Below are 24,769 nucleotides of genomic sequence, written 5' to 3' on the forward strand. Positions count from 1 at the left end.
GGTTGAGGGAGAGTCCCCGGTGGCCCCCCGACACCCCCCACTCCCCACCCTCCATGCCAGGTCTGCCAGGCCTCGGGGTGCCCAGCTGGCTCCAGCCCCCACGGGACCAGCACCTCCCACTGGAGCCAAATAATTGCTCGGTGCTTTGTTGTGCAGTGTCTATGGCCCCGGGGCCTTCATTTGTGGGAACTTGCTGTGGCGAGTGCCTCCCTTTTAATTACCTCCCCTCCTCATGCTCCTGCTTACTCACCGCCTGGCACCGGCGCCTCAGACCCCCGCCTCGGCCCCCGGCCCCTCGCCGCCCCGGCCTCAGTGGCACATTTCGGGGTGCCGTGTGCCGCGACGGGATGGTTAGAGCAAGCCGGCATGCCTGGGTCCTCATCCTGCCGTGGGGCGAAGGCAGGTGGGGACCCGGTCCCGGCACGGCAGGTGGAAGGGGAAGGTTGGGGTTGGGTGCCCGGCGGGGTACCCCTGGGTGGGGGCCGCCCACGGCCACCCCCGGGACCCGGCTCTGGCCAAGCTCGTAAATGCTGCGGGAGGCACCGCAGCCACCGACGCTCCCGACGCCGCGACGGCGTCGTCCTCCGCGTGCCGGGGGCACGGGGACGCGCACGTGTGGGACGCGGCTACGCCGTGGTGCTGCCTGCTCCCTAGCCCGTTTACGATCCCGCAGCCCAGGAGCGGGACCCCGCAGCCTGGCACTGCAGGGGGAGGCCCTGGGGTCCCCATCCGGCATTGCTACCCTCCTGGGAGGGGACCACGGTGCGGGGATCCCCGCGGGCTCAGCCCGGAGCAGGCTGCACCCCAGCCGTGCCGGGGCGAGGAAGGGGAGCAGGGCCAGCCCCACGGAGGGACCCCGGGCAGCTGGCAGTTGGCAGGAGGCAGCGATGCCCAAGGGCCACCGCCTGGCCAGGCGCCCACGCGGCCTCGGCTCTGCTCCCGGCGCTCCCGCCCCGGCTGCCGGGGCAAGTCCCAACCTGCTGTTCCCTGCCTCAGTTTCCCCAGGCAGGCAGTGACGCCGGCTCTCGGCTGTGAGCCCAGCACGGACGCGAGCGCGGGCACGATCGCTGTCATCGTCCCTGGGAAAAGGCCATCCCCACGGCCCTGACCATGCCACCTTTGTGCAGTGAGGCTGGGATGGGGACAAGGGTCTGTGAAGCGAGACAGGGGATGGGGACACACAGGGTGGCACAGCAAGGCTGGGATGGGGACAGGAGGACAAGGGCTGTGAAGCGAGACAGGGGACGGGAACACACGATTGGCACAGCAAGGCTGGGACAGGGACATGGAGGGACAGGGACAAGGGTCTGTGCAGCCAGGCAGGGGAGGAGGACTCAGGTTGGCACAGCAAGGCTGGGATGGGGACACGGGGACAAAGGGATACAGGGACACAGGGACAAAGGGATACAGGGACACAGGTCCATGCAGTGAGGTTGGGACGGGGGTACAGGTGTGCACAGAGCCAGGCGACAGGGACACACAGGTTGGCACAGCAAGGCTGGGATGGGGATATGGATATATGGGGACATGGGGACACGGGAATATGGGGACACAGGGACACAGGTCCACGCAGCGAGGCAGGGACCCCTGCAGAGCCAGGCTGCGCTGGGAGGACCTGGAGGACCCAGAGGACCCGGAGCTGTGACACAGGGCGAGGGCACGCCATCCCCTGCGGTCCCCATCCCCGCAGTCCCCATCCCCAAGCCCCCTGCCACCCATCCCATGCCCCGTGCCAGCTGGATGCTCCCCGGCGCGGGAAACGCACCCAAGCCCACGCTCAATTACGGCAATTACGGCACCTCCTCAACCGCCAGCCCATCCCCGTGCCTGGCCAAGGTCGTTAACCATTCCTAATGGTTTCTTCGGAGAATTAGAAAGTGGTTTTGTGGAGGCTCTTCCCGGGGCGCAGCGAGCGAGGGGGGACGGTGCCGTCACCGCTGCCCAGGGGCTTGGCGTCCGCCTGGCGCTGCCTCCCACCCCTTCGGTCCCGCCGGGAGCAGAGCTGCTCCCATGCCAGCCCCCAACTTCCCCAACCCCTGCAGGGCCACCAGGGATGGGGACGGGCTGGTGTGGAGTCCCGTGGGCTGGGGGGTGGCTGGGTGCCCCCCAGTCAGCCCTGACACTGAGGGGGTCCCAACACAGCCCTGTGCTGGGAGGAGGCGACGGTGGCACGACTGGGTGGACCCTGTCCCTGGTGTGGTTTTGTGGCCCTGTCCCCCATGACAGCCGCTGTCCCTGTCCCCGGTGGCAGCCACATCTTCCTGTTCCCAAGTGTGGCCATGTGTCCCCAATCCTGATTCAGCACTGTGTCCCCATCCCCAGTACAGCCACGCGTCCCTGTTCCCAGTGCCGCTGTGTGTCCCATCCCCAGTGCAGCCCAGCGTCCCCGTCTCCGGTGCAGCTGCATGTCCCATCCCTTGTACAGCCCAGCGTCCCATCCCTGGTGCAACCGTGTGTCCCTGTCCCCGACGGATCCACACGTCCCCATCCCCGGTGTGCGATGCCGGGCGCTCCCCACCTCCGTGCCAGGCAGGTTTCCCCACACGGTGACTGACAGCTGGGCCGGTTGGGCGCAGATAGGCAAAGAGATTACATGGGGCTAATTAAAAGCCGTATTTAAAACTACACTGAGCCGTCAGCTCCGTCGCCACGTCGCAGAGGTCGAGTCCCGACAGTAATTCCTGCTCCCGGTAAGAAACGCTCCCTCGGGGCACGCCGCGACCTGGCACGCACCGCGGGCAGGGGAAGCCTGTCGCGATAATCCCGGTAGATATCTCTGCCAGGCAGGCAGGTGCTCTGCCTTCAGCTTGTCCCCGGGGACCAGGCGGACAGCCCCGTGCCAGCCGTCGTGCCCCCGGGGACGCAGCAGTCGCTGCGTCCCCGGGGGCACGACGGCTGGCACGGGGCTGCACCCTCGCCCCCATGCTGGCACAGCTTGGGGACAGGGACAGGACCGTGTCCCCCCTGTTTGCTTTAGTGGCCAAAGGGCTGCAGGAGCGATGGGGGCTGTGCCCTCCAGGTGTGGGCATGGGGATTTGGGACCCTGTGCTGGGGGTGAGGGAGGTCCCACTGGATCCCAGTCTGGGCTGAGGGATGCCATACTGGGTGCCGGTCCCCAGGTTTGCTCGGCCAAGGGTGCATGGGGCTGGGACACCCCCATGGGGACTGTGACCCCCCCCATGGGGCTATGAGCACCCAGGGCCACCCTGGTCCCTGAGCCACCCAGCATCATCCCCACTGTGCCAGCCCTGGCAGGTTCAGGGTCCCCCCCCCCATCTTCCACCAGCACCCCCGGCTGCACCCCACAGGGGGTTCAGCATCAGCCCAGCGTCACTCCCCCCCCCCCGGGGCTGTCTGGGTGCAGGGCCAAGGGCAGCACCCCCAAAAACTCAGGGGAGGATCCGGGTGCTTTGGCTTTCCCCGTCTGAGGCCCCGCGGCCGCCCCCCCAGGCTCCCCCCAGGCTGGGGCGACCCAGACGGCGCAGCCCTGTGGCACCCACTGCAGACCCCCCCCGGGCACCCCCCCCAAGGCACCCCGCTCCCAGGTACCCAGCTTCCACGGAGCTCAGCACCCACACGCGTGAGTGGGTGCACGCAGGCAGCGGGTGCAGGCGCACACGGACGTGCACACACGCAGGGACCCGACGCAGCGTGGCGGGGGCTCACACAACAACACCCCCCGTACACACGGGCACACGCGTGGACTTGACACCCACTTCAGACACACACACACACCCCGGCATGCACACGCTTGCACACGCATGCACACGCACGCACACGCTCCCAGCGCCCAGCCGGCCCCACTCCCCCCACAGACACCAATTTGTTTTATGACAACGGAGGAAATTGCCTCCGTCCGTTCCCCGGAGCCAGGAGCCGTTTGAAGTGCTCTGCCCCGGGGCCGGGAGGGGTCTTGGCCATCCCACCGCCCCCCAACATCCTCCTGGAGCCTGGGGGGGGACATCCCTCTGCCTCCATCCCTCCATCCACCTGGTCCTGGGGGGGACCAGAGGTGCCTCTGCCTCCATCCCTCCATCAATCTGTCCATCCATCCCTCCATCCCCCTGCCCCTATTTCCCCCTGGGGACAGGGGTGTTCCCAACCCCCCCATGCTATGGGGCTGTGCCCCCCCAGCCTGGCACTGCCCGTGCCCTGTGCCAGCACTTCTCACCCCCCCATCACCCATCAGGGTGCAGTGAGGTCTATGTCCCCCCCCCCGACCCTGGCACAGCCAGGCCATGCCCAGCTCTGGGGGCAGCGGTGGGGTGAGGGCTGGGGACGTGGCGGGAGGCTGTTGCCTTGTGCCCACCTGCACACCGAGGTCCCGGCTGCAGTTTTGGGGAGCACTGACCCCTTCTGCCCCCATCCCGGCTTCGCACTGGACCCAGGACCCCCTCCAGCCGCTCTTCGGTCCCCCCCGAGCGGCTGGAGCGGCTCCTGCTGCCTGAGCACTCGGGAGGGATTGGAAACATTTGCCTCTTGCCTTGTAATTTATGCAAATTTGCTCTGTAATTAGCTGTAATTTCAAGGCACGGCTTGGGGTTTCAGACGCTCGGTGTCGAGGAGAAGCCCCCCCCCCGAAATCTTCCAGCAGCGGCGCAATTTCCTCCCCATGTGTGGTCCCAGCTGGGGCTCCAGCTCCGCTCGAGGTGGGTCCTGGACCCCCCGGCCCCCCAAGACCCCCAGCCCCCCCCCGGTCCCCATGGCCCTGTGCCACTGCCCCATCCAGCCGCAGGCTCTCAGCCCCCCACTGTCCCCAGCTGCGTCCTGGCGGCTCCTTCCCCCCCAGCCCAGGAGTGGTGTTTTGGGATGGGTCTGGAAGATCCCGGAGGGTGGTCTTGGGGCCCAGTGCTGGTGGCATGAGCGGGTCAGGACCTTCCCAGGTCCCCGTCCCCAGAGAAGGCACACGGTGTCCCACATCCTCCTGCCCTGCAGCCCCTCCATGGCCCAGGGCTGGCAGGGAGAGGAGCCACACCGGGAACTGGTGGGAGAGGAGTCACAGCAGCTGGCACCTGGGACCCCTGGCCAGGGACCCGTCTCCGTCCCGCACCACCAGTCCCTGAAGCACTGGGGAGACTGGGAGGAGATCCCGGACCAAAGGGTTGCGGGACGTGCCACATGTGCATGATACACAGGGAAAGGTGCATCCATCCTGGCGGCCGAGGGGGAGCTGGGGACCGGGGGACATCTGGGCTAGCGTCCCCACCGTGGGGTCCCTGCTCCCTGTGGCAGCATAGCCGGCATGGGGATTGGGATCATGCTGCGGATCGGTCTGGCCGGTGCCCAGAGCTGTACATGCAAAGTCTGCAAACTGCTCCCTGCCCCGGAGAGCTGCTGGCGGCCGTGATATGGCGCCTAGGAGGCAGCTGGGGAGCCCAGGGCCACCACCCTGGCCCGAACAGCTTTTGGGTGTCCCCAAGCTGGAGCATCCCCCTTCCCCACAGCTGCGGGAATGGCCCCCAGCACCTCCCAGGCAGGCACAGGCGGGGGAGGAGAGGCAGCAAGACCCTGGGGCTGGGGTCCCTTTGCATCCCCCCCCAACCTGCATGTGCCCCAGAGAACATTTGAGCACCGGAGCGTGTGTTCGCCACCATCAAAGTACAGCCAAGCCCCCATCAGCAGCTTGCCCTGCTGCCTGCCCTGCCCTTGCCCATCCCAGGGTCCCCATCCTGGGGTCCCCATCCTGCTGCCTGGCCAAGCCATGGGGCCACGCTCACCCCACAGGCAGCCGCGTTTCGGCAGCGGCGGTGGAGCCGTCCCTGGGATGATGAAAACCAGGAGAGTTTTCCCCAGGGCGAAGGAGTTCCCTGCGCCCTCCGCCCGGCCGGGCGCTTGGCAAGCATGCCGGGGAGATGCGGGCTCCCACGCGCCAGCACACCAGGCTCGGCCGGCCGGGTTCGTGGTGCTGCCGGCCGAGGTCCTGGCTCTGGCGAGGCACTCGCACCTTTTCCCATGGGTTTTGGAGAGGAGAGGGCTTCCCCCAGGGCCACGAGGGTCCCCGCGGGGTTGCGGCCACCAGCAGCCAGCCCAGTGCCAGCCTGGGGATTTTGGCTGTGGAAATGGGGACATGACGCCCCAGTGATTAAGTGGCTCCTCTGGCCACGGCGTTGCCGCCTGGCAGCTCCTGGGGCTTCTCCCTCCCGGCAGCCCCTGGCACTGGCAGCCTTGGCAGCAGGGGCACGAGGGCCGGGAGGGTTGGATGCCCCCAGCCAAGAGGGGACAGACTCAACCGGGACCTCCTGGGCCCTTTTGGGCTTCCCCAAATCCATCTGGGTCACGGTGTGTCCTGCCATCAGCATCCCACTCCCTCCTGCCGTGGGTCCAGCTCTGGCCCCAAAACTTGTCCCCCACTCCTGTCCCCATCCCATTTACCCCATGGCACAGGGACGAGCCCCAACGAGGGGGTCACCGAGCCCCCCAGCGGGACGGGCCACGTCCCTGGAGGCAGGAGCAGACGGCCACATTTGGGTGCCATCCCCAGGCAGAGGAGGCCGGGGACCCCCCCCCCCCCGCCCCAGCCGGGATGCCCGAGGGTCCCCGGGGGGTGGGTGGGTGGGTTTGGCAGGAGGGCGACAGGAGGAGGGCGGCCACGGGCGCGGGAGGGAGGCGGTTGTTTCTTTCTTCTTTAATTACCCCCCTTCGTTTGCGGTGTCTGCTGCGAACTTCCCGTCCCCTCCCTCCGCTTTCATGAGCCGGATCCTGGGACCGGGATCAGGCTCCTGTCAAAAGCGGCGGGGTTGGGGCTCTCTGCCTCCAAGGGTTAAAATCACCTGGGCCGGGGAGGGGTGGAGCTGGGACGGTGGGGAGGAGGGAAGAGCCGGGAGCCGGGCTGGGACCCAGCCATTCCTGCTCACCCGGCCCAGTGGGTGCCCCGTCCCTGGGGAGCCGCGCGGGTCCCTCGGGGTCCCCTCGGGAGTCAGCGCCCACGCCACGCCGATGAGGACGGAGCCGCCGGGAGCTCGCTGCCCTTAGACCCGTACGTACCCCCCCCCCTTCCCTTTTCCCCAAACAACACCCCCCTCCCCCGACTCCATCCCGTCGGTGCTGCCCGCTCCCCATCGCCACCGACCGTCGGGGCGGCGGGAGGGTGGGTGGTGGCGGGGCGTGGGGGAGGGGGGGGCACCCACACCCACACCTTCGGTGGGGACCCTCGACCGGGTCAGGGATCCACGGTCGTCCCGACCGGCGGCTGGGAACGTGCTGCTGGCGGCTCCGCCGTCCCGGCCCAGCCCAGCCCCGGCAAGTCTTTGCTTGCCGCCCCACCGCGTCCACTGGCCACCGAGCCCCGAGGCTCCCGGCCCCTTCGCTTCCCGCAACGCCCTGCTGTGTCCCGTGTCCCCCCCCCCCCCCCCCCTTCCCCTTCATTTCCAGCGAGAAGCCCTTTCCCGTGGGGTTGAGACCCCCACGCCAACCCGCAGGGACCCCACGAGGGTGCGAGGCAGGGGGCTGGGTGGGCTGGGCCACCCCCCCCACCGCAACCGGTGCTGTGTCCCCTCCTTCGTGTGTGTGTCGTCCCCCCCCCCCCGTCCCTCCTCCTCTCAAAGCCCCGGGGAGTTTCGCTCCGGCCCCGGGGAGCGTTGCTGTGGGTCGGGCGGTGGGGTTTAAACTCCCCGACCCCACGGCATCAGTCCCCGGAATCCCTTTAGCATCAACCTAGAACCCTCAACATCAACCCCAAACCCACGGCATCACCCCCTTAAACCCGCAGCATCACCCTAAAACCGCAACATCACCCTAAATCCACGGTACCCGCCCTTGACCGTCGTCCCCGAACCAACCGTCGGGTTTTTCCCTCCCGAAGCCCGGCCGGGCAAGAGCCGGGGCTGAGGGCTGAGGGCAGCGCTGCCTGCCCAGCCCTGCCGCTGGGTGAGGCACTGGTTGGAACTGGGAGACGGGCAGAGCCGCCTCTGCCCAGCCTGGACCGTGACTCACGGGACACATCACTCGCCGGTGCCTCAGTTTCCCTGCGGTGAAATGGCCAACGCGTCGTCGAGCCCCGCCAAAGAGGGGAGACGCTGGGAGCCCCTGGGGTTTTTTAGGTTTTGGGGTTTTTTTTTTTTTTTTGGTCATCATTCCCGGATGGAAAAACACCTCTGGGGAATTATCCACGCGTGGCTGGGGCAGCTGAGCAGGGCAGGGCCAAGGCGGGGGGTCCTTCCAGTTCCCCCCTCCCCACCACTCCTTCCCTATCCCAGCACTGGTCTCTGTTCTCTGGCTTCGGAGCTGGGAAGGGTGTAGCCGCGGTGGAGATGGTGTGACCTGGCTGCGGGTCTCGGTGCCCGTGGTGGGGCTGCAGCTGGGGGGCTTGGTCCCGGTGGGACCCCTGAGCTGAGGGGGGATGTTTGGGAGTGGGGTGCGCCGGGAGAGCCACGGTTGTTGCTGCCTGGAGCTCGCTGTGGTGTGGCCGTGCCAGGTCTGCGTCGGGTGGGACCTGCCTGGGACCCCATGGAGGGTCCCTTCTCCTTCCGTTGGGATTGGGGGGCTGGAGGATGTTCTTGCCAGGTCCCCTCTGTCCCCAGATCTAGGGAGGCGCTGTGCAGCGCCAGCTGCCACCCCAAAGCCCAGTGTCGGGCTGTCACCGTGGGGTTTTGTGGTTTTGGCCCCAGTCTCAAACAGGCAGGGAGCAGGGGGCTGGGGGGGCTCAGGACCCCACTGGGGACCACTGCTGGGTGGGAGCGATGGACCCCCTCCATGCCAGCCCTCTCCTACCCCGCTGACATCTCCAGGAGGCAGGGACAGTCCTCAGGATCTGGCCCCAAAATTGGTTCCAATGCTCCCCCAGGGTTGGGGTGGGCAGAGCTGAGCCCCCCCTGGGGAGCAGCACCCCAAAACCTGCTCGGGCTGCCGGCCCCTGGGGGCTCAGCCCCCCCTCAACCACCCCAACACCAGCTTGAGGCTGAGCTCCCACGGGCGCTTGGGTGTTGCAGGTGGAGGTGGGTCCTGTTGGGGGGATTTTGGTACCCCCCAGCTCCCACCCCTATCCTTGGGGTCCCCCTGCCCTCCTCAGTGCCGCCTGGCAGGGGACAACGGTGTCCCCATGTAACTGGGGGAGTCTTCATCATTGGGGACCCCCTCCCTGCCTTGGGCTCGTAGTGCCGGGGATGGGGGGGCTCTGGGGGTCTGGCCCCTTTGTGCAGGGGATCCCTCACCCTAAAAATATCAGCCCCCCCCGGGTGTCTCCTGGGGGTCTGTCCCTGTCCCACACAGGCTAGGGGTGGCGAGGGGACAGGGTGGGGGTGGCTGGGAGCAGGCGAAGGTGGGGGTTTGTGGGGAGGGGGGGGGGTCTCGGCCGCCCCCCACCGTGGCGCCAGTGGGAAGTCGGGGGGCGGGAGCCGGTGGCGGCAGGTGGATTTCGACACCGGGGTGGGGCCCGTCCCCAGTGGGGTTTGCACAGCTCCCAGTGAGTCACGGCCGCCATGCTGGGGAGGCAGCGGGTGCCTGGGGGTCCGGGGACCTAGTGGGTGCCCTGGGGGTCTAGGGCTGTGGGCGAAGGCAGCCCAGAGCCCGGCTTCAAAGGGCTGCCAGCGGCTCGGCTCCGGGCTTCCGCTGCCTCCCCGCAGCTGGCTCTGCTCCCCCATCCTGCTGCCAATCAGCCTGGGGCTGCAGCCCCCCCCCCGGGCTGTGTTTTGGTGTCCCCCCCCAGCAGCCTGGGGGTCCCCAGCTGGGCTGAGGTCTTGGGGCAGCAGCAGAGCTGGGGGTGATGGTTTCCCAGTCCGGCTGGGGCGTGGGAGGACCAGGGTGGACTCGTGGGTGCTGTGTCCCCCCCACTGTGGTTGGGGCATGGGCTTGGGGACCCCACCCATGTCCCCTTGGGGACCCTGGCTGTGTTGGAGGGACATGGTCGGGGAGGTGACGAGGCAGATGCTGGCGGCTTCCTTAGATTTTGGAATTAGGCACCAACCCCTTTGGACCACAGATGTGACCCACCGGCACTGGGTCTGTGCCAGGGGCTGGCACAGGGTCCATAGGGGCACGGGGATGGGTGCTAAGGTGTGCCCCCCGACTTGGTGCCACCATCCTGGTGTCACGCTGGGCTGTGGAGCAGAGAAACCCCCGTGGCGGAGCAGGGGTGTCCCCCAAATTACGGGTGACAGGGTGATGGGTACTGGGGACACTGTCACCGGTGGCATGGCGGGACCATGACGGTGCAGGAAAGGAATAGGTGCCGGGAGCATCCCCGGTGCCAAACCCCTCCCTGTGCCAGCGTGCACAGGGGCAGGGGGGTTAGGAGGTGTGCCCCCCCTCTTCTCACCGCTCTTCTCTCCCCCCCACCTCCCCTCCCATCCCTCTTTGGCCCTGCAGGTCTGTCTGCGCCACCGCCCCGCGCCGCTCGGCAATGCTCACAGCGGTCTGCGGCTCTTTGGGGACCCAGCCCTCCGACGCACCCCGTGCCTCCCCGAGCCACCTGGACCTGCAGCCGCTGCAGCCCTTCCAGCCCCACGGCAGCACCGCGGCGGGTGCCGCCGACTTCGCCTCCCCGTTGCCACCCCCGGAGCTGCCGTTGGCGGGTCCCGACGCCGCCACCTTTGCCACCCCCGGCACCTACGAGCCCCATGGCCCCCCGCGGTTAGAGCTGCCCACCGACGGCCCCGCCGCCCCCGGCGCTTACGCCAAGTTGTTGCCGGCAGCCCCGGACATGGCGCATCCCTACGAGCCTTGGTTTCGGCCCCCCCATCCCGGCCCCCCTGGCGAGGAAGGAAGCGTCAACTGGTGGGACCTCCATGCCGGAGCCAGCTGGATGGAGCTGCCCCCCGGGCAGGGCGGGGGGCTGCAGGTGCCCGGGCACCCCGGGCTGCCGCCGGCCCTGGGGGGGTACAGCGGGGGGGAGCACCAACTCTGCCCCCCCCCCGCCCACCTGCTGCCTCCCCCCACCCAGCATCTCCTGGGACCGGAGGGGGCGAAGGCGCTGGAGGGACCCCCCGAGCCCCGGGGTCCGGAGGCGGAGGGCGTCGGGCGGCCGAAAGGTGCCCGTCGTGCCGTGCCGCGGGGCGGGGGGCAAGCGGCGTGTCGTTGCCCCAACTGCCAGGAGGCGGAAAGGGGGGGTCCCTGCCCCGAGGGGGTGAAACGCAAGCACCTACACAACTGCCACATCCCCGGCTGCGGGAAAGCCTACGCCAAGACCTCCCACCTGAAAGCCCACCTGCGTTGGCACAGCGGCGACCGACCCTTCGTCTGCAACTGGCTTTTTTGCGGCAAACGCTTCACCCGCTCCGACGAGCTGCAGCGGCACCTCCAGACCCACACCGGCGCCAAGAAATTCGCCTGTCCCGTCTGCGGCCGCGTCTTCATGCGCAGCGACCACCTGGGCAAGCACATGAAGACGCACGATGGGGGCAAAGACGGGGGCGAACCTGAGGTCAAGGGCGCCGGGGACCCGTCGGCCGGCAAGGGAGGCAAGAGGGAGTCCGAGGGGGGTAACGCCACCTCCACAAACTGAGCCGCTGAGCCCCCGGGGGGGACACGGATGGAGGTGGGGAGGACCCCGGGTGGGGGCCGGGGGGACCCTTCGGGGCCGGTCTTCGAAGGATTTTGGGTTGAGGGGTGGGTGGGGAGGGCGCAGGGCTGGCCCCTTGTGCTCGAAGCGGTGGCGAGGAGGGGGACAACACCGGTGACACAACCCCGTCCCCCCGCTGCGGCGGTGCCGGTTGGGGAGCGCCGGAGCTGCTGCCCCGCGGCGGTTTCACTTGTCCCGCTCCCGTTCTCCCGCCCCGGTTTCCCCCCCCCTCCCCGTCCTCCCCGTCCTCCCCCGGCTTCCCAAATCTTTTTTTTTTTTTTTTTTTTTTTTCGGGAGGCTGCTGGCAGGCGGCGGGGCTGTTTGGGAGGAACATCAATGGGAGCCGAAGGAGCAGGCGCTGCCTGGGCACGTCCAGCCCAAAGGGGAGGAAGGAGAAGGAGAAAGGGAGAGAGGAGAAACCCGGGAGCCTTTGCTAGGGGAGGGCGGCTGCAGCCTCCGTGCCCCCTCCCCGTGGTCCCCCCCAAACCCTCGGCGTCCCGGGCACGACTCCCCCACGCCAGCCCCGCTCTTTTGCCACCCATAAGCTTTTGTCACCCCCAGGGGGGCACACAGGGGCTCAGGGGGTGCCCACGGTCCCCAGCCCCACCTGGGGATGCTTGGCTTGGTGGGAGTCCCGCATCCCTAGAGCCCCGCTTTGGCTGGGCGCTTGGAGGTGCGACCCCCTGGGTTTTTAGCCCAAATGGAGGCTAAAAAGGGAAAAAAGAAGTCCTGCTTGAATGTGAGCCATGGGGGGGGGGGGCCGTGGGGGGCCGCGGCGGGCGCGTGGCGTGGCGGCGGGCGGTTGCCCAAGCGCACACCTGCAGCTTTCCCACACCCACCGCCGCCGTCGCGGCCCCGGGCGGGAAGCACACGAGGCGGCCGCGGCCCCGGGAGAGCCGGGGCGGCCACATTCCTCAGGCCTGGCACGGCCATGCTGCCCGACGCCCCGCGACCCCCGCCTCCCCCTCCGGCACCCCGTGGCCGTCCCTCCCTGGGGACCCCGTGAATGCGGGGGATCCCCCCCTCCCCTCCCCGGGGCATGCTGCCGGGGACCCCGTTGCCGTCCCTTCCTTGGGGACCCCATTGGGGACCACAGCCATCCCCCCCCGTGCATGCTACAGGTCCCTCGGGGACCCCGTATCTCCAGGGGACCCCTGCTGTCCCCCCATGCATGCTGCCCGTCCCCCTGTGGCCCCGTAGCCATCCCTCCCCGGGATCCCGTATCTCCGGGGGACGTCTGCCTGTCCCCCCCGTGCATGCTGCCTGTCCCCCCGGGGACCCCATAACTGTCCCTTCTCACGTCCCTGTATCTCCTAGGGACACCCCAGGGCATCCCCCACCAGGGACCCCCTAACTTTCCTCCCCTGGGGCCACCCCCTTTCCCCAGGGTACCCCGTATCTGTCCTTCACCCCTGGCTGGTGGTCCACAAAACTTGGTTTTTAGACCTTTTGGGTCTTATCCCCCCGATTTTGGCAGAACCCCTTGGACACAGAAGGAGATGCTGAACCTGGGACCTGGGGGGGGGGGTTTTGGGGGGGCAGCACTGGGGCGGGTGGGATTGGGTTCGCAGGCTGCTCGGGGCACCCGGGGCTCCCCTGGCTCTGCCCCCCCAGTCGGCACCAGTTCACACCAGTTGGGAATCCGGGAGGGGGGGAAGATTTGGGGGGGCCAATCTCCCAGCATGGCCCTATCCTGGGGGGGGGGCCGAGTCTGGGGCTGCGGGGGCTGCCTGGGCTCGGAGCACCCTGGGGTCTGGGGGGGAAGGGGTGGAGGTGAAGTCGAGTGGGGTCCGTGCCCAAAGGGCGCCCCAAGGCCTTCGGTTTTGATTGTTTTATTATTATTATTAATTATTAATTATTATTATTATTAATAATTATTATTTTATTAAGGTGAAGCCAGGCTTTGCCACTTGGGCAGAGTGGACGTCTCGGGCCGAAGCTGTGGCCGTGGGCCTTACGGATGAGGAGTAGGGGGTAGGACCCCTCGAAGGGTCCCATCCCCGTCCCCATCCCTGTCCCCGTCCCCATCGGTGCGCGAGGGGCCGATGGCAGCCCCAGCACGCCGTGGGGCCAGGGACGAGCTGTGGGGCTGGAGAAACCCAGCACGAGGTGAAGTCTCGCTGGGGGGGTCCGCAGGGGCATGTCCCCAGCCCCAGCATGGCCACCACCGTCCCACCACCGCAGGACTCGGGTGACCTGGGCTGCCCGCAGCTCTTGAAGGATGTCCCCGACTCCGGCATTTGCCTTTTCCAGCACAAAATTCCCCTTCAGTGCCCCCAGCTGGGATTTCATCTCCCGAGGGGACCCCGGGGGGACTCGGGACCCTCCCCAGGGTGCCACAGCATCATGCCGGTGGCCCCCCCCCCAAAAAAAATTTTGGTAGCCAAGCCTGGCTCCTGCAGCAGCCGGGGGCTCCGGCATGTTTGGCTGGGGGCACCCCAAGGGTGGGCTGGGCAGGGGGTCCCATGGCGCTGTTGGGGCTTGGGGCTCAGCCTCACCTTGCTGCCCCCCCACCCAGCTCAAAGCCGGGGGGGGGGGGGGGGGCTGCGAGGAGGGGCCCCAGGTGTGCTCTGCCCCCGCACCCCCCCCCCAGGGCTCTGCCTGCCGCGATGGGGCAATGAAGGCTGTAAAACCGGGTGGGGAAGGATGGAGGCCGGCTCCCACCCGCCGAAACCAGTCCAGCCTGCTGCGGCGTGGGGATCCCGGCCCTGCACCCCGAACCGCCGCGTCTCCCACCCCCGAGCCACCTCCCCGGGGCAGGGAGGAACCGGCCAAGCCGGGGGCCCCGGGCGTCCCCCCACCGAGCCCCAGCCCCGGGCGGGGGGGGCGTGGGGGGTGAAGCTTGGGGAGGGTGGGTGAAGGGGAATGGGGAACCTCGGGAGCAGGGTGGCCTGAGGGGTGCTGAGGCCAGGGGTGAGAGGTGCCCCCCCCCCCACCCCAACCCGGCGAGGGGAGTGTTTGTGCTGTGAAGAGGCTGCAGGGCTGTAGGTTTGGGTTTTGTACTGGAATAAACGCCGCGTGTTTTCCATGCTCCGGCTTTCCGGCTCCCTCTCTCCCAAGGGATCCAGGCATCTGGCACCCTGATCCCCCCCCCCAATCTCCGCCAAGGGACCCAGGTGTCCAGCACCCTGACCCCCACCACCTCCGCCAAGGGACCCAGGTGTCCAGCACCCTGACCCCCACCCATCTCCGCCAAGGGACCCAGGTGTCCAGCACCCTGACCCCCACCACCTCTGCCAAGGGACCCAGGTGTCCAGCACCCTGACCCTCACCCATCTCCGCCAAGGGACCCAGGTGTCCAGCACCCTGACCCCCACCCACCTCTTCCAAGGGACCCAGGTGTCCAGCACCCTGACCCCCACCCATCTCCACCAAGGGACCCAGGTGTCCAGCACCCTGACCCCCACCCACCTCCGCCAAGGGATCCACGCAACAGGCACCCTGATCCCCCCCCAATCTCCGCCAAGGGACCCAGGTGTCCAGCACCCTGACCCCCACCACCTCTGCCAAGGGACCCAGGTGTCCAGCACCCTGACCCTCACCCATCTCCGCCAAGGGACCCAGGTGTCCAGCACCCTGACCCTCACCCATCTCCGCCAAGGGACCCAGGTGTCCAGCACCCTGACCCTCACCCATCTCCGCCAAGGGACCCAGGTGTCCAGCACCCTGACCCCCACCCACCTCCGCCAAGGGATCCACGCATCAGGCACCCTGACCCCCCCCCCGCCCCAATCTCCGCCAAGGGACCCAGGTGTCCAGCACCCTGACCCCCACCCACCTCCGCCAAGGGACCCAGGTGTCCAGCACCCTGACCCTCACCCATCTCCACCAAGGGACCCAGGTGTCCAGCACCCTGACCCTCACCCATCTCCGCCAAGGGACCCAGGCATCCAGCACCCCGACCCCCACCCTGGCCATGGGCATCCAGAGCTGCTCGGGATGGGGATGCAGGAGGGTGCTGGGGAGGGGGGGGGGTGGTGTGGGTGACCGGGGTGAGGACCAGCTGACCACCCACCCCCCCGAGGGTCGCATCCTGACCTGGCGTCGCACTCCAGGACCCACCGGGCGGACACCCAGGGTCCCCCCCCCACCCTTGCCGTGGGCAGGGTGCTGCCCGGCAGGTCTGCCTGCATACCGCGTGCCGAGTGGGGTGCTGCCCACGGGGGATGCTGCTCACGGGGGACTCTGCCCCCCCCCCCCAATACCCGAATCCCCCGTCCCTGCCCCACGGTGGGGTGGGGGGGGGTCCTGGGACCCCCGTCCCCGGGCTCCACTGGGCTCCGGTGTCCCCGTCCCCCCCGCCACTCCCGGCCCCACGGAGGTGCCGGTGCCGGTGCCGGTCCCCGCTCGCTGCCGCCGTGCGGCCTCCGGCCACGGGGCGCCGCCGTCGGGACGGGACGGGACGGGACGGAACGGGACGGCGGAACCGGGCGGTGGCGGCGGTGCGGGAGGAGCGGCAGGTCCGTGGGGCCGGGACGCGGGGGTGGGGGTGTCTCTCGGGAAGGAGATTTCGGCGGATGGTGGGTGGGGGGGTGTCCCGGGAAGCGGGGCTGTGCGGGCGGGGGTCCCGTCCGCGGTCGGTGCAAGGGGTCCCGGTTACTGGGGCTGCGCGGGTGGACGGCTCCGGTCGGTGCAAAGCTGCGGGGTGCCGGGGCAGGAGGTGCCCCCCCGCGTCCCTGATGTGCCCCCCCCTCCCCCCCAGATCCAGGGACCAGGTCATCCCCCCAGCCACGTCCCCCAAAACCTCCCATCTCCCCAGCCCCAAAGGGACCCTGGGGGACACATCCAGGACAGGGACAAGGGGGTGACATAACCCTTCGGTGCCCCCCACCCCGTCCCCGTCCCCTCCGCCGGGTTTAGGATGGCGGAGCAGGATCCCGCGCCCTCGTCTTGCGACTGCTTCGTGGCGCTGCCGCCGCACACCGCGGCACCCGTCGTCATCTTCGGCAAAAACGCTGACCGGCCGCGTCACGAGGTCCAGGAGGTTGTCTACGTCCCTGCTGCCGTCCACCAGCCCGGGGATAAAGTCCAGGTGAGACCGTGATGAAGCCGAGCCGGCCATGGGGGACGGTGCACTGAGTTCGCCAGGTCTCAGCTTAGCCCCTCTCTGTCCCCGTCCCCCTCGCCGACAGTGCACCTACCTGGAGATCGAGCAGGCGGAGAGAACCCACGCGGTGGTGCTGAGCCGTCCCGCCTGGCTGTGGGGTGCCGAGATGGGTGCCAACGAACACGGTGTCTGCGTGGGCAATGAGGGTGTCTGGACCCGTGAGCCCCTGGGGGAGGACGAGGCGCTGCTGGGGATGGACCTGGTGAGGTGAGGACAGTGTCGTGTGTGTCCCCTGCCCCGGCCACCCCGTGCCGTCACCCACCGCTGGCCGACGGGGTGCTGCCGGCACGGCAGGCTGGGTTTGGAGCGGGGCAGCTCTGCCCGGGAGGCCCTGGAGGTGATGGTGGCATTGCTGGAGCGCTACGGCCAGGGTGGGAGCTGCAAGGAGGAGTCGGTCCCCTTCGTCTACCACAACACCTTCCTGCTGGCTGACCGCGTCGAGGCCTGGGTGCTGGAGACGGCTGGCCGGTACTGGGCAGCCCAGCAGATCCGAGGTGAGCGGGCACTGGTTGTACTGGGAGGACGGGGAGCCCTTTGTCCCCTCCAACCTGACCTCCCCCTCTGGCCTTTGCAGAGGGCAGCCGCAACATCTCCAACCAGCTCAGCATCGGGAGGGAGATCACGGCCGAGCACGCGGGGCTGCGGCAGCGAGCCCGCAGCCAGGGCTGGTGGAGCGGGGATGGCGAGTTCAGCTTCGCCGAGGTCTTCTCCCTGACGCACCAGCCTGCTCGCATGGAGGCTGCCAAGGCCCGCTACCACGCCGGCAAGGAGCTGCTGCGGCAGCACGCAGGTGGGGACAGGGACAGGGATGGCCACCAATGGCTCACCCTGGCATCTCCCCACTCCCTGTGGCCACAGCAGCTGTGGCTGAGCTGTCGGTGGTGACGTGGCTCTGCCTCACCCGCCAGGTCACATCACGGCGGAGACATTCATGGCCATCCTGCGGGACAAGGCCAGCGGGATCTGCGTGGACTCGGAGGGGTTCCGCACGGCGGGCAGCATGGTGTCCGTTCTGCCCCAAGACCCCACCTTGCCCTGTGTCCACTTCTTCACGGCCACCCCTGACCCCTCCAGGTGAGGACACCGGGGGGGACAGCCCTACTCTGGGGGTGACGGGGACGAGGCAGAGCCGTGCCCTGGGCTGAGTGTCCCCAGGGAGCAGCATCTTGTCCTTGTGCTGGCCGGCCCCAGGGCCCTGGTGCTCCTCTCCGGCAGGTCCGTCTTCAAGCCCTTCGTCTTCGTCGCCGGCCTCAAGCCCGTGCCGCAGGTGAGATCTCCCACCTTCCGCGACGACCCCGCCAAGCAGATCCCACGCTTCCAGAGCACAGTCGATCGGCGTCACGAGCTCTACCGCCGGCATCAGGCGGCACTGGAGCTGATGGAGAGGGACCAGGTACCGCAGACCCTTCCCCAGCCACCGTTGGCCCGGGACCCTCACTCTGCCCCTGGTGACGTGGGAGGCAGTCGAATTCCCTGAGGGTGCCCGGTCTCAGCTCTCCTCCCTCCTCGACACCTGCAGGAGCGGGGCCAGAAGCTCCTGCAGACGCTGCGGGACCTGGAGAAGCAGGGCCTAGAGGGGATGAACGCGCTGCTGGGGGGGACGGTGGCCCCCCGCCCAGAGGAGCTGGCCGACCTCTTCTTTGACTGCGTGGAGGCAGAGATGAAGTTTTACACGTAAACCCTGCGCAGGTGGGTGGACTCAGCACCCCTTGCAGCATTGCTCCTGGATAGGGGATGAGAAAACCTTCCCGATGCCCAGCCCCAGCTCCTTGCCTCCTCCCGCCACAGATCTGCTGCTGACGGCGTGGTGGGGAATGGCTTGACCGGTGTCTCCAGCCCTGCCTGGGGGTGCGGAGCCTCCAGCCCCCTAACTTGTCCTGGAGGAATTGGCACTTTTGAGAGGTGGCTGTGGCCTGAAATGTGGATGCAGTGGGAAGGAGAGGGACGCAGAGCGGGATTTGGAGTCCTGCCCGCAGCCCGGCATGTCTTTTCCCACCATCAGGCAGAACTGCCTGTGCCCGGCCCCTCTGGGGCTGGCTGTGGGGCTGGGGGCTCCGTGGCAGACAGACAGATTGGTGTAGGAATAAAGAGGCTTTAATCCCAACCATGCGGTGCCATGCTGGTGGGGGGTATCCGGGGTAACTGCCTATTTTTTGCTCCTTTGGGGCGAGTCTTCTTCTCCAGAGCCTTTATCTGGGACTGGCTCCTGCTGGGAGCTTGTTGGGGCTGCAGGCAGGCGTGCTGCCTGCCAGGTCCCGGCAGGGGTGGCAGCTGCGTCCCCAGTTTTGCCTGGGGACGGGGCTGAGACCGCCTGGGTCCTGGGGTCGTGATGCAGGCTGCTCCCTCCCGGCCTGGGTTCAGCTGTGCAGGAGGCAGCAGCAGACCCCGACATTCCTGCAGCTCCTCCAGCTCTTCCAGACGGGTCTGGTGTTCCTCCAGGGCCTCCCTCCGCCTCCGCCATGAGCGCCCGGCCAGCTCCCGGTGCAGATCTGCAAAGAAATCTGCCAGAGACAGAGGGAGGGAGGAGAATTACAGGAGACCTGGCATGGCCACCAGAGCTCCCTGCCACTCCTCTCACCCTTGGGGACAGAGGGACTGGCCTGCTTAATCCCCAAACGTGCAACGTGTCCTGCTTCAGTCTGGGCACCTTTGCCTGCAGTGAAGGGGCCACTCGGCTCAGAGAGCGACTTGTCGTCTTCATCCTCACTGCTGAAAGAGCCTCCTTTCTCCTTTTCCTCACCCACACTGCCACGGACATGCTGGGCGTCCAGCTGCAGGAGGTGGGGCAGGGCTCCCACCACCAGCTCTCTGCAAACACCAAAGGAAGAGCAGACGTTCCACTGCCATGCACCATGACCTCGGGGCTGGGAGTGCTTTGGGGTGGTACCGAACCCCCTGGCACTGTGCCCCCCCCAGCACCACACCCCCTGGCACTGCTCCATGCAGCCCACCCCACAGACTGGCCCAGACAGAAGGCAGAGATTCAGTTTTCTGGGGTTTGGGTGGGGGCCTCAGGCTGCATTTGATATTTGGGGGGGGCTGTACCCTGCTGAAGGGCTTGTGTGGTTTGGGGGACTTGCTCTCCCCCTCTGCTCTCCCCCGCAGTCTCCCCTGACCCACCTATATCCATCCTGGTGGGTGCATTCGTTTCCCGTTAAGTCGAGGAGACGGAGGCTGCGGGGCAGCTCATCTGCAGAGACCAAAGGGAAGGCAGAAAGGTGCTGAGGTGGGACCTGAGCCCCCCTCTCTGCCAAGACCCCGTGCCTCCCATCTCCTGCAGCTCTTCACCCACTCCTGAGGTGACAGCCCTGCCGTGGGAAGGAGTCTCTCACCTCACAGGTGAGGAAACTGAAGCAGGGAGGGTGGGAACATGTATGGCACATACTCCCATGTGAAAACTGAGGGGTTTCCCCTTCCCAGGCCATCACTGTTCCCTTTCTCACCCCTTTCTGCAAGCAGAGGGCCTGGTGCGACAACAGCAACACTACAGAAGAAGGGAGGGAGATATTATCCTTCTGTCCCTCCCTCTTCTGCCAAAAATCACCCACGGGAGGAGCCAACTGAAAGATGCACGAAGGCTTGTCAGGGCTGCAGCAGCTTTGCCATGAGGATGAAATCCCCAAGTCTGATCTGAGCCACTGAAGTGTTCTGCCGAAGCAGGACACAAGGTGGAAGCAGACACCTGGAGTCTGCCAGCAGAAGGGATGGCTCAAACCTGGCCACAGAGGTCCTCTGTTGTCATGCTGGAACATGCAGGCCAGCCCCAGGGTGGCTCTGCTGGGGCTCTGGTTGGGACCTGAGGGTCAGAGGCCCTGGCAAAGCCTGGAGCAAGGGTCTGCCGGCATTTCTCCGGTACCCAAGGCACTTCTCGGGCAGACCCAGGCCACGTCCAGACCCATTCCTGCCTCCCACCTGGGTCCAGCGTCTGTATCTGGTTGTGGGACAAGTCCAGGACACGCAGGTGTCGCAGGGTCTGCAAGTTCTCCACTCTGCGGATGCGGTTTCCAGCCAGGGAGAGGAACCTGCAGAGCACAGTTTGGGCAGCGGTGTGAGGTGGGGGGGACGCCACGGCCCCCAGGGTCAGAGCCAGCAGCACCAGGCTGTCAGGGGCTGCAACTCGAACCCCCCCTGGCTCTGCCAAGGGAAGGAGGGAGTCCCACTCTCCTCTGACCATGGAAAGAGAACTCCTTGGGGGCAGGAGCTGCCCGTACCGCAGGTTGGGAAAGCAGCCCAGGTTCTCAATCTTCTCAATTTGGTTCTGGAAGCAAATAAAAAGCAACACGTTTTTCTACTGCATGAAAAATCAGATTTTGGAAGCACCCCAGGATTGCTCCAGCCTCACAGGGGCAACAGGATGTCGCACCATTGCCACGGGAGCTTTATGGAGAGAGTATGGGGCTGCGCTGGCATGGAGAGCCTGGAAGAGTTCAGGAGGACCCTAAGGCTCTTCATGTGGGTTTGAAAAACACCAAATGGCTGATGCCAGACCCTCACTCGAACTCCATCTGCAACATTGTCATCAGAGGGAAGCGCTGCCAGCACCTCTGGCCATGCAGGGAGGCAAACCCTGGAGCAGAACTTGGGGTGTTTGTGGTCCCCCCTGAGGTGGCCTTTACCCCCAGGACTAGGGCTGATCTCCACTGCCCCGCACCTGCCATAGTACCTTACCTGCTGCAGGTAGAGGCTGTGAATCTCCCTCAGGCTCTGGAGCCTCCCGATAGCACAGATGTTCTCCCGGTCCAAGCGGACAGTCGAGGGGGACAGCAGCTCCGTGGATCTAGAGGAAGGGGGGGTGCTCGGGATGTCCTTTGTGCCCACAGACCCCTCCCTGCCAGCCTGGGTGGTGAAGGTGGGCTCTGTGCAGATTCTCACCGGCTCTCTGGGTGCAGGGGTTCCACCAGACGAGGCAGGTTCCTCATGGCGATGAGGCTGTCGGTGAGGGTCACCCCCGGGGACGTCTGCTCCCGGCCTGTGGGAAACCCAAGGTGACAGGGCCCAGGCCAGCAGGGTCCGGCCCCCTGTACCATCCCAGGCTGACACACGTAAGCAGGCCCTGCAATGGTTTACTCACCCCCAGGAAGGGTCTTCCCCTGCCCAGCCATGGCGGGGGGCTGTCCTGAGCCCTTGTCCCTTCCTTGGGCCCTTGGGTGGGTGTGTTGCGGGGGCTGGGCCGGCCCCACTGCTCTCTGCAAGGGGAAGGGTGCTGAGGCGATGGGGGGCAGAAACCTGCGGGCTGGGGGTGTCGGTGGGGACGGGACTGCCGGACTGGGGGGGATCAGCACTGGGACTCCCAGGTGGGGCAGAGAGACCCCAGGGCCTGGCGGGACCATGGGGCTGGGATCCTCGGGCTGGGGACGGGGCACCCCGAGCTGGGGGACACAGAGACCCCCGGGCCGGGACCGGGACCGGGGCCGGGCTCAGGCGGCTCCCGGGGGCCGGCGGGGGCGCAGGCCGCAGCGTGCCCGTTGCTAGGAGACGGGCGGCGCCGGAAGGGGCGGGGCGGAGGATGCGCTCCCCCCCTCCCGTCCGGCACCGCCCGTCCTTTCTGCGCATGCGCGCCGCGGCTCCGCCACCTCCCCACAAGCCTTTGCGCTCCCGCCGCAAAGATGGCGGCGCTGAGGGGAGGAGGCGCGCTATGGCGGCGGGGTGAGGGGCTCCTCACCGGGGTTGGGTGCCTCTGCGGGGCTCGGGCAGGGGCGGGTGGCGATGCTGGGAGGTGGCCTAGCGGGGGTGGGCGTGCATGCGATTCGGCCTGTCCTTACCCGCTCCTCCGGGGACCCGGGGGTCTGGCGCCGGCCCTGAGCGCTGCCTTTGTGCCCCCCTCTCTGCAGGCTGGTTGCCCGCCTTGCAGCTCGTCCGCCACGGCTCGAAGGCGGTCACCCGGCACTGGAAGGCCATGCACTTCCAGCGCCAGAAGCTGATGGCCGTGACCGAATACCTGGCTCCGCGACCGGCCATCCCACCGCGCTGCCTGGCCCCCAGAAAAGAGAAAGTCGAGGAGGTAATTTTCTGGCGTGTGGCCGTTGTGGGTGTGCGGCTGTGGGGCCTCAGCGTCCGAGGAAACCGAGTGGCTTTGCACGCCCCGTGGATGTGCTTTCCTCTGCGGATTTAATGGGGGGTCTGCGGCCCCAGATCTCCGGGACAGCCCTGCCCCAGCCTTAGCCTGGCCGAGAGCTTTCAGGGATGTTTGCTGCCCCTTTTCATCATGTTGTGGGTGGCTGGGAGATGCCCCAGCTGGTAATCCAAGTGCTGGAAACCAGGTGAATTCCCCATCTGTGTCAGCATCGCATAGCAGTAGGTCTGTTCGCAGGGTCAGAGTTGGGGGGAGGCGGCAGCCCCTTCCCCTGCGGCCCATCGCTGCTCCCTCCCTTCTTCAGGACAACGGTTACGCCCGGCTGTTACGGCGGCAGGTGGAGGAGGTGTTCCGGGACAATCGGATGATTGCTGTGTGTCAGTACAACTCCATGCCTGACGAGGACATGGTGCTGATGAGACACTACCTCCGGAAACACAACATTGAGGTCAAATTCGTCCTGAACGAGGTAGGGGCAGAGCTGCTGGGGCAGATCCCAGTGTGGCTGGGGTAGGGGAAGGCAGATGAGTGCTGGGAGCGACCACGTGGTGCCTGTTGGGGTGAAAAGCTGCATTTTAAGAGCTGTCTCCCCCAGATTATCAGACCCATGCTGTCACAGTCCAAGTACAAGAATCTCCTCCCTCTCTTTGTGGCGCGCAATATCCTGCTGGTGAGCCCGGAAACGAAGGTGAAGGAGATGCTGCGGGTGCTGAAAGGAGTGCCGCAGATCAACCTTCTGGGTGAGAACTTCCCCTGCATCCTGTTAGCCGGTGTCAAGCTTGGGGCTCTCATCCAGCGCTGGGGAGAGGTACTTCCTCTGGCATGGTCCACGCTAATGGAGCTGTGTCTGCGGGATCACTGTTGTGTCCGTTAAAATGAAGGGATGGATGGCGAGGGGTGGAAGTCCTGCCTGCAGGAGCAAGCCTTTCCTCATGCGCCTGTGGAAGATGAAAGGGCTCTGGTTCTAGCACCCCATCTCCTGTCCTCAGCTCCGCTCCTTTCTTCCAGGTGCCTGCATCGACAACACCATCCTGAGCAGGCAGGGAGTGGAGAACTTCGCCAAGCTACCCTCGCTGGAGGCGTCCCAGGGGCAGACGGTGGGTGCCCTGGCCCTCCTGCCCTCCCAGATGTCCTCCCTGCTCCAGGGCGGCTCTGCGCACCTCACGGCTCTCCTGGAGGAGCACATCCGCCGGCTGCAGGCTGGGGAGACGGGAAGCCCGGATGAGTCCACTCCTGCCCAGAGCTCGGGGGCTCACTGACACTGGCCCCACCCAGGCCCTGCGTGTTGGTCGGGAGTTGGCTCCTTCACCGGCTGCGGTCGGGCGGGGGGGGTGGGTCAGGGATCGAAGGTTTGGCCCCGGGTGGGCAGCCAGCGGTGGGACTGAGGGTCCTGCCGCATCACCGGCCTCTTCAGGGAGCCCTGGCCCTTCTCTTTGCTCCCTGCACCCATGGCACCTGGGAATGTCCCGGCTGCATTTCGGATGCCGTGGGGCCGTAGTCGGAGGCTCACTGGGATCAGCTGGAGGAGGCAGAGTGCAGCGGGGAGGATGTCAGGTGGTCCAAGCCCCCACACCCTCCGGAATGGGGTCAGCGATGGGGAGTCTGGCAGTGCTGACCGAGCTGTGTCTGCGGGATTGCTGTCCTGTCCATTAAAGCGTGGTGGTGGAGATGCTGGAGGCCTTGTCTTGGATTTGGGGGGACGAGTGGGGGATTCCTACCCCTTGATGCTGTGGGGAGAGGTGCGGAGCTGCTCTAGGGCTCTCCTGGAGCAGAGGGCAGAGTGGTGCTGGGGGGGGTGTGGATGAGGGAAATCCCAGGGTGAGGGGGGGCCCAGGGACCCCCCGGGGGGTAGTGCCTTACCTGGGGGTACCCCTGCCCCGGGTGGGCAGATCCGGTGGGCTGGGGCTGGCGAGGGGGCGAGCAGGCACAGCCTTGGGGAGAACCCCCACCTTGCTCCCTGCGGGAGAGAAGCCGTCCTGCCACCGCGATACCGGGGCAGGGGCTCCAGTTCTGTCCGTGTTCGGGACGCGGAGGGGTAGTCCCGGTACCCCAGCGGGCCACCGGTGCTAGACGGCTCCGGTCCTCCACGGTGCAG

General features: G+C 67.3%; 4 protein-coding genes across 9 annotated transcripts; 3 read left to right on the forward strand and 1 right to left on the reverse strand.

The window, feature by feature from the left end:
- Window positions 1-10,330: 10,330 nt before the first annotated feature.
- Window positions 10,331-11,437, forward strand: SP6 (Sp6 transcription factor). Its single transcript, XM_049799902.1, has one exon. The coding sequence runs from the start codon at window positions 10,337-10,339 to the stop codon at window positions 11,435-11,437; it is 1,101 nt and encodes a 366-aa protein (XP_049655859.1). The 5' UTR covers window positions 10,331-10,336.
- Window positions 11,438-15,888: 4,451 nt separating this feature from the next.
- Window positions 15,889-19,059, forward strand: SCRN2 (secernin 2). Of its 6 annotated transcripts, none has more exons than XM_049799896.1 (9): window positions 15,889-15,954; window positions 16,355-16,526; window positions 16,627-16,808; window positions 16,896-17,095; window positions 17,176-17,391; window positions 17,510-17,675; window positions 17,817-17,994; window positions 18,121-18,290; window positions 19,041-19,059. In XM_049799896.1, the coding sequence occupies exons 2-8, from the start codon at window positions 16,356-16,358 to the stop codon at window positions 18,277-18,279; spliced, it is 1,272 nt and encodes a 423-aa protein (XP_049655853.1). In that variant the 5' UTR covers window positions 15,889-15,954; window position 16,355; the 3' UTR covers window positions 18,280-18,290; window positions 19,041-19,059. The 6 variants fall into 6 exon arrangements, with proteins under 6 accessions (XP_049655853.1, XP_049655852.1, XP_049655851.1 ...); XM_049799895.1 differs by lacking the exon at window positions 19,041-19,059 and adding an exon at window positions 18,367-18,698; XM_049799894.1 differs by lacking the exon at window positions 19,041-19,059 and adding an exon at window positions 18,390-18,698.
- LRRC46 (leucine rich repeat containing 46) lies at window positions 18,696-21,890 on the reverse strand. The gene is made up of 8 exons (XM_049801104.1): window positions 21,673-21,890; window positions 21,474-21,570; window positions 21,270-21,378; window positions 20,813-20,859; window positions 20,514-20,623; window positions 19,722-19,791; window positions 19,249-19,409; window positions 18,696-19,102 (listed from the first exon to the last, which is right to left on the reverse strand). Exons 1-8 carry the CDS (start codon window positions 21,701-21,703, stop codon window positions 18,696-18,698), a joined length of 1,032 nt encoding a protein of 343 aa, XP_049657061.1. The 5' UTR covers window positions 21,704-21,890.
- Window positions 21,891-22,166: 276 nt separating this feature from the next.
- MRPL10 (mitochondrial ribosomal protein L10) lies at window positions 22,167-24,341 on the forward strand. The gene is made up of 5 exons (XM_049801081.1): window positions 22,167-22,247; window positions 22,433-22,602; window positions 22,979-23,143; window positions 23,270-23,414; window positions 23,683-24,341. Exons 1-5 carry the CDS (start codon window positions 22,208-22,210, stop codon window positions 23,931-23,933), a joined length of 771 nt encoding a protein of 256 aa, XP_049657038.1. The 5' UTR covers window positions 22,167-22,207; the 3' UTR covers window positions 23,934-24,341.
- The last annotated feature ends 428 nt before the right edge of the window (window positions 24,342-24,769 follow it).

This window comes from Accipiter gentilis, chromosome 5, assembly GCF_929443795.1.
Source record: "Accipiter gentilis chromosome 5, bAccGen1.1, whole genome shotgun sequence".
NCBI lineage: Eukaryota > Metazoa > Chordata > Aves > Accipitriformes > Accipitridae > Astur > Astur gentilis.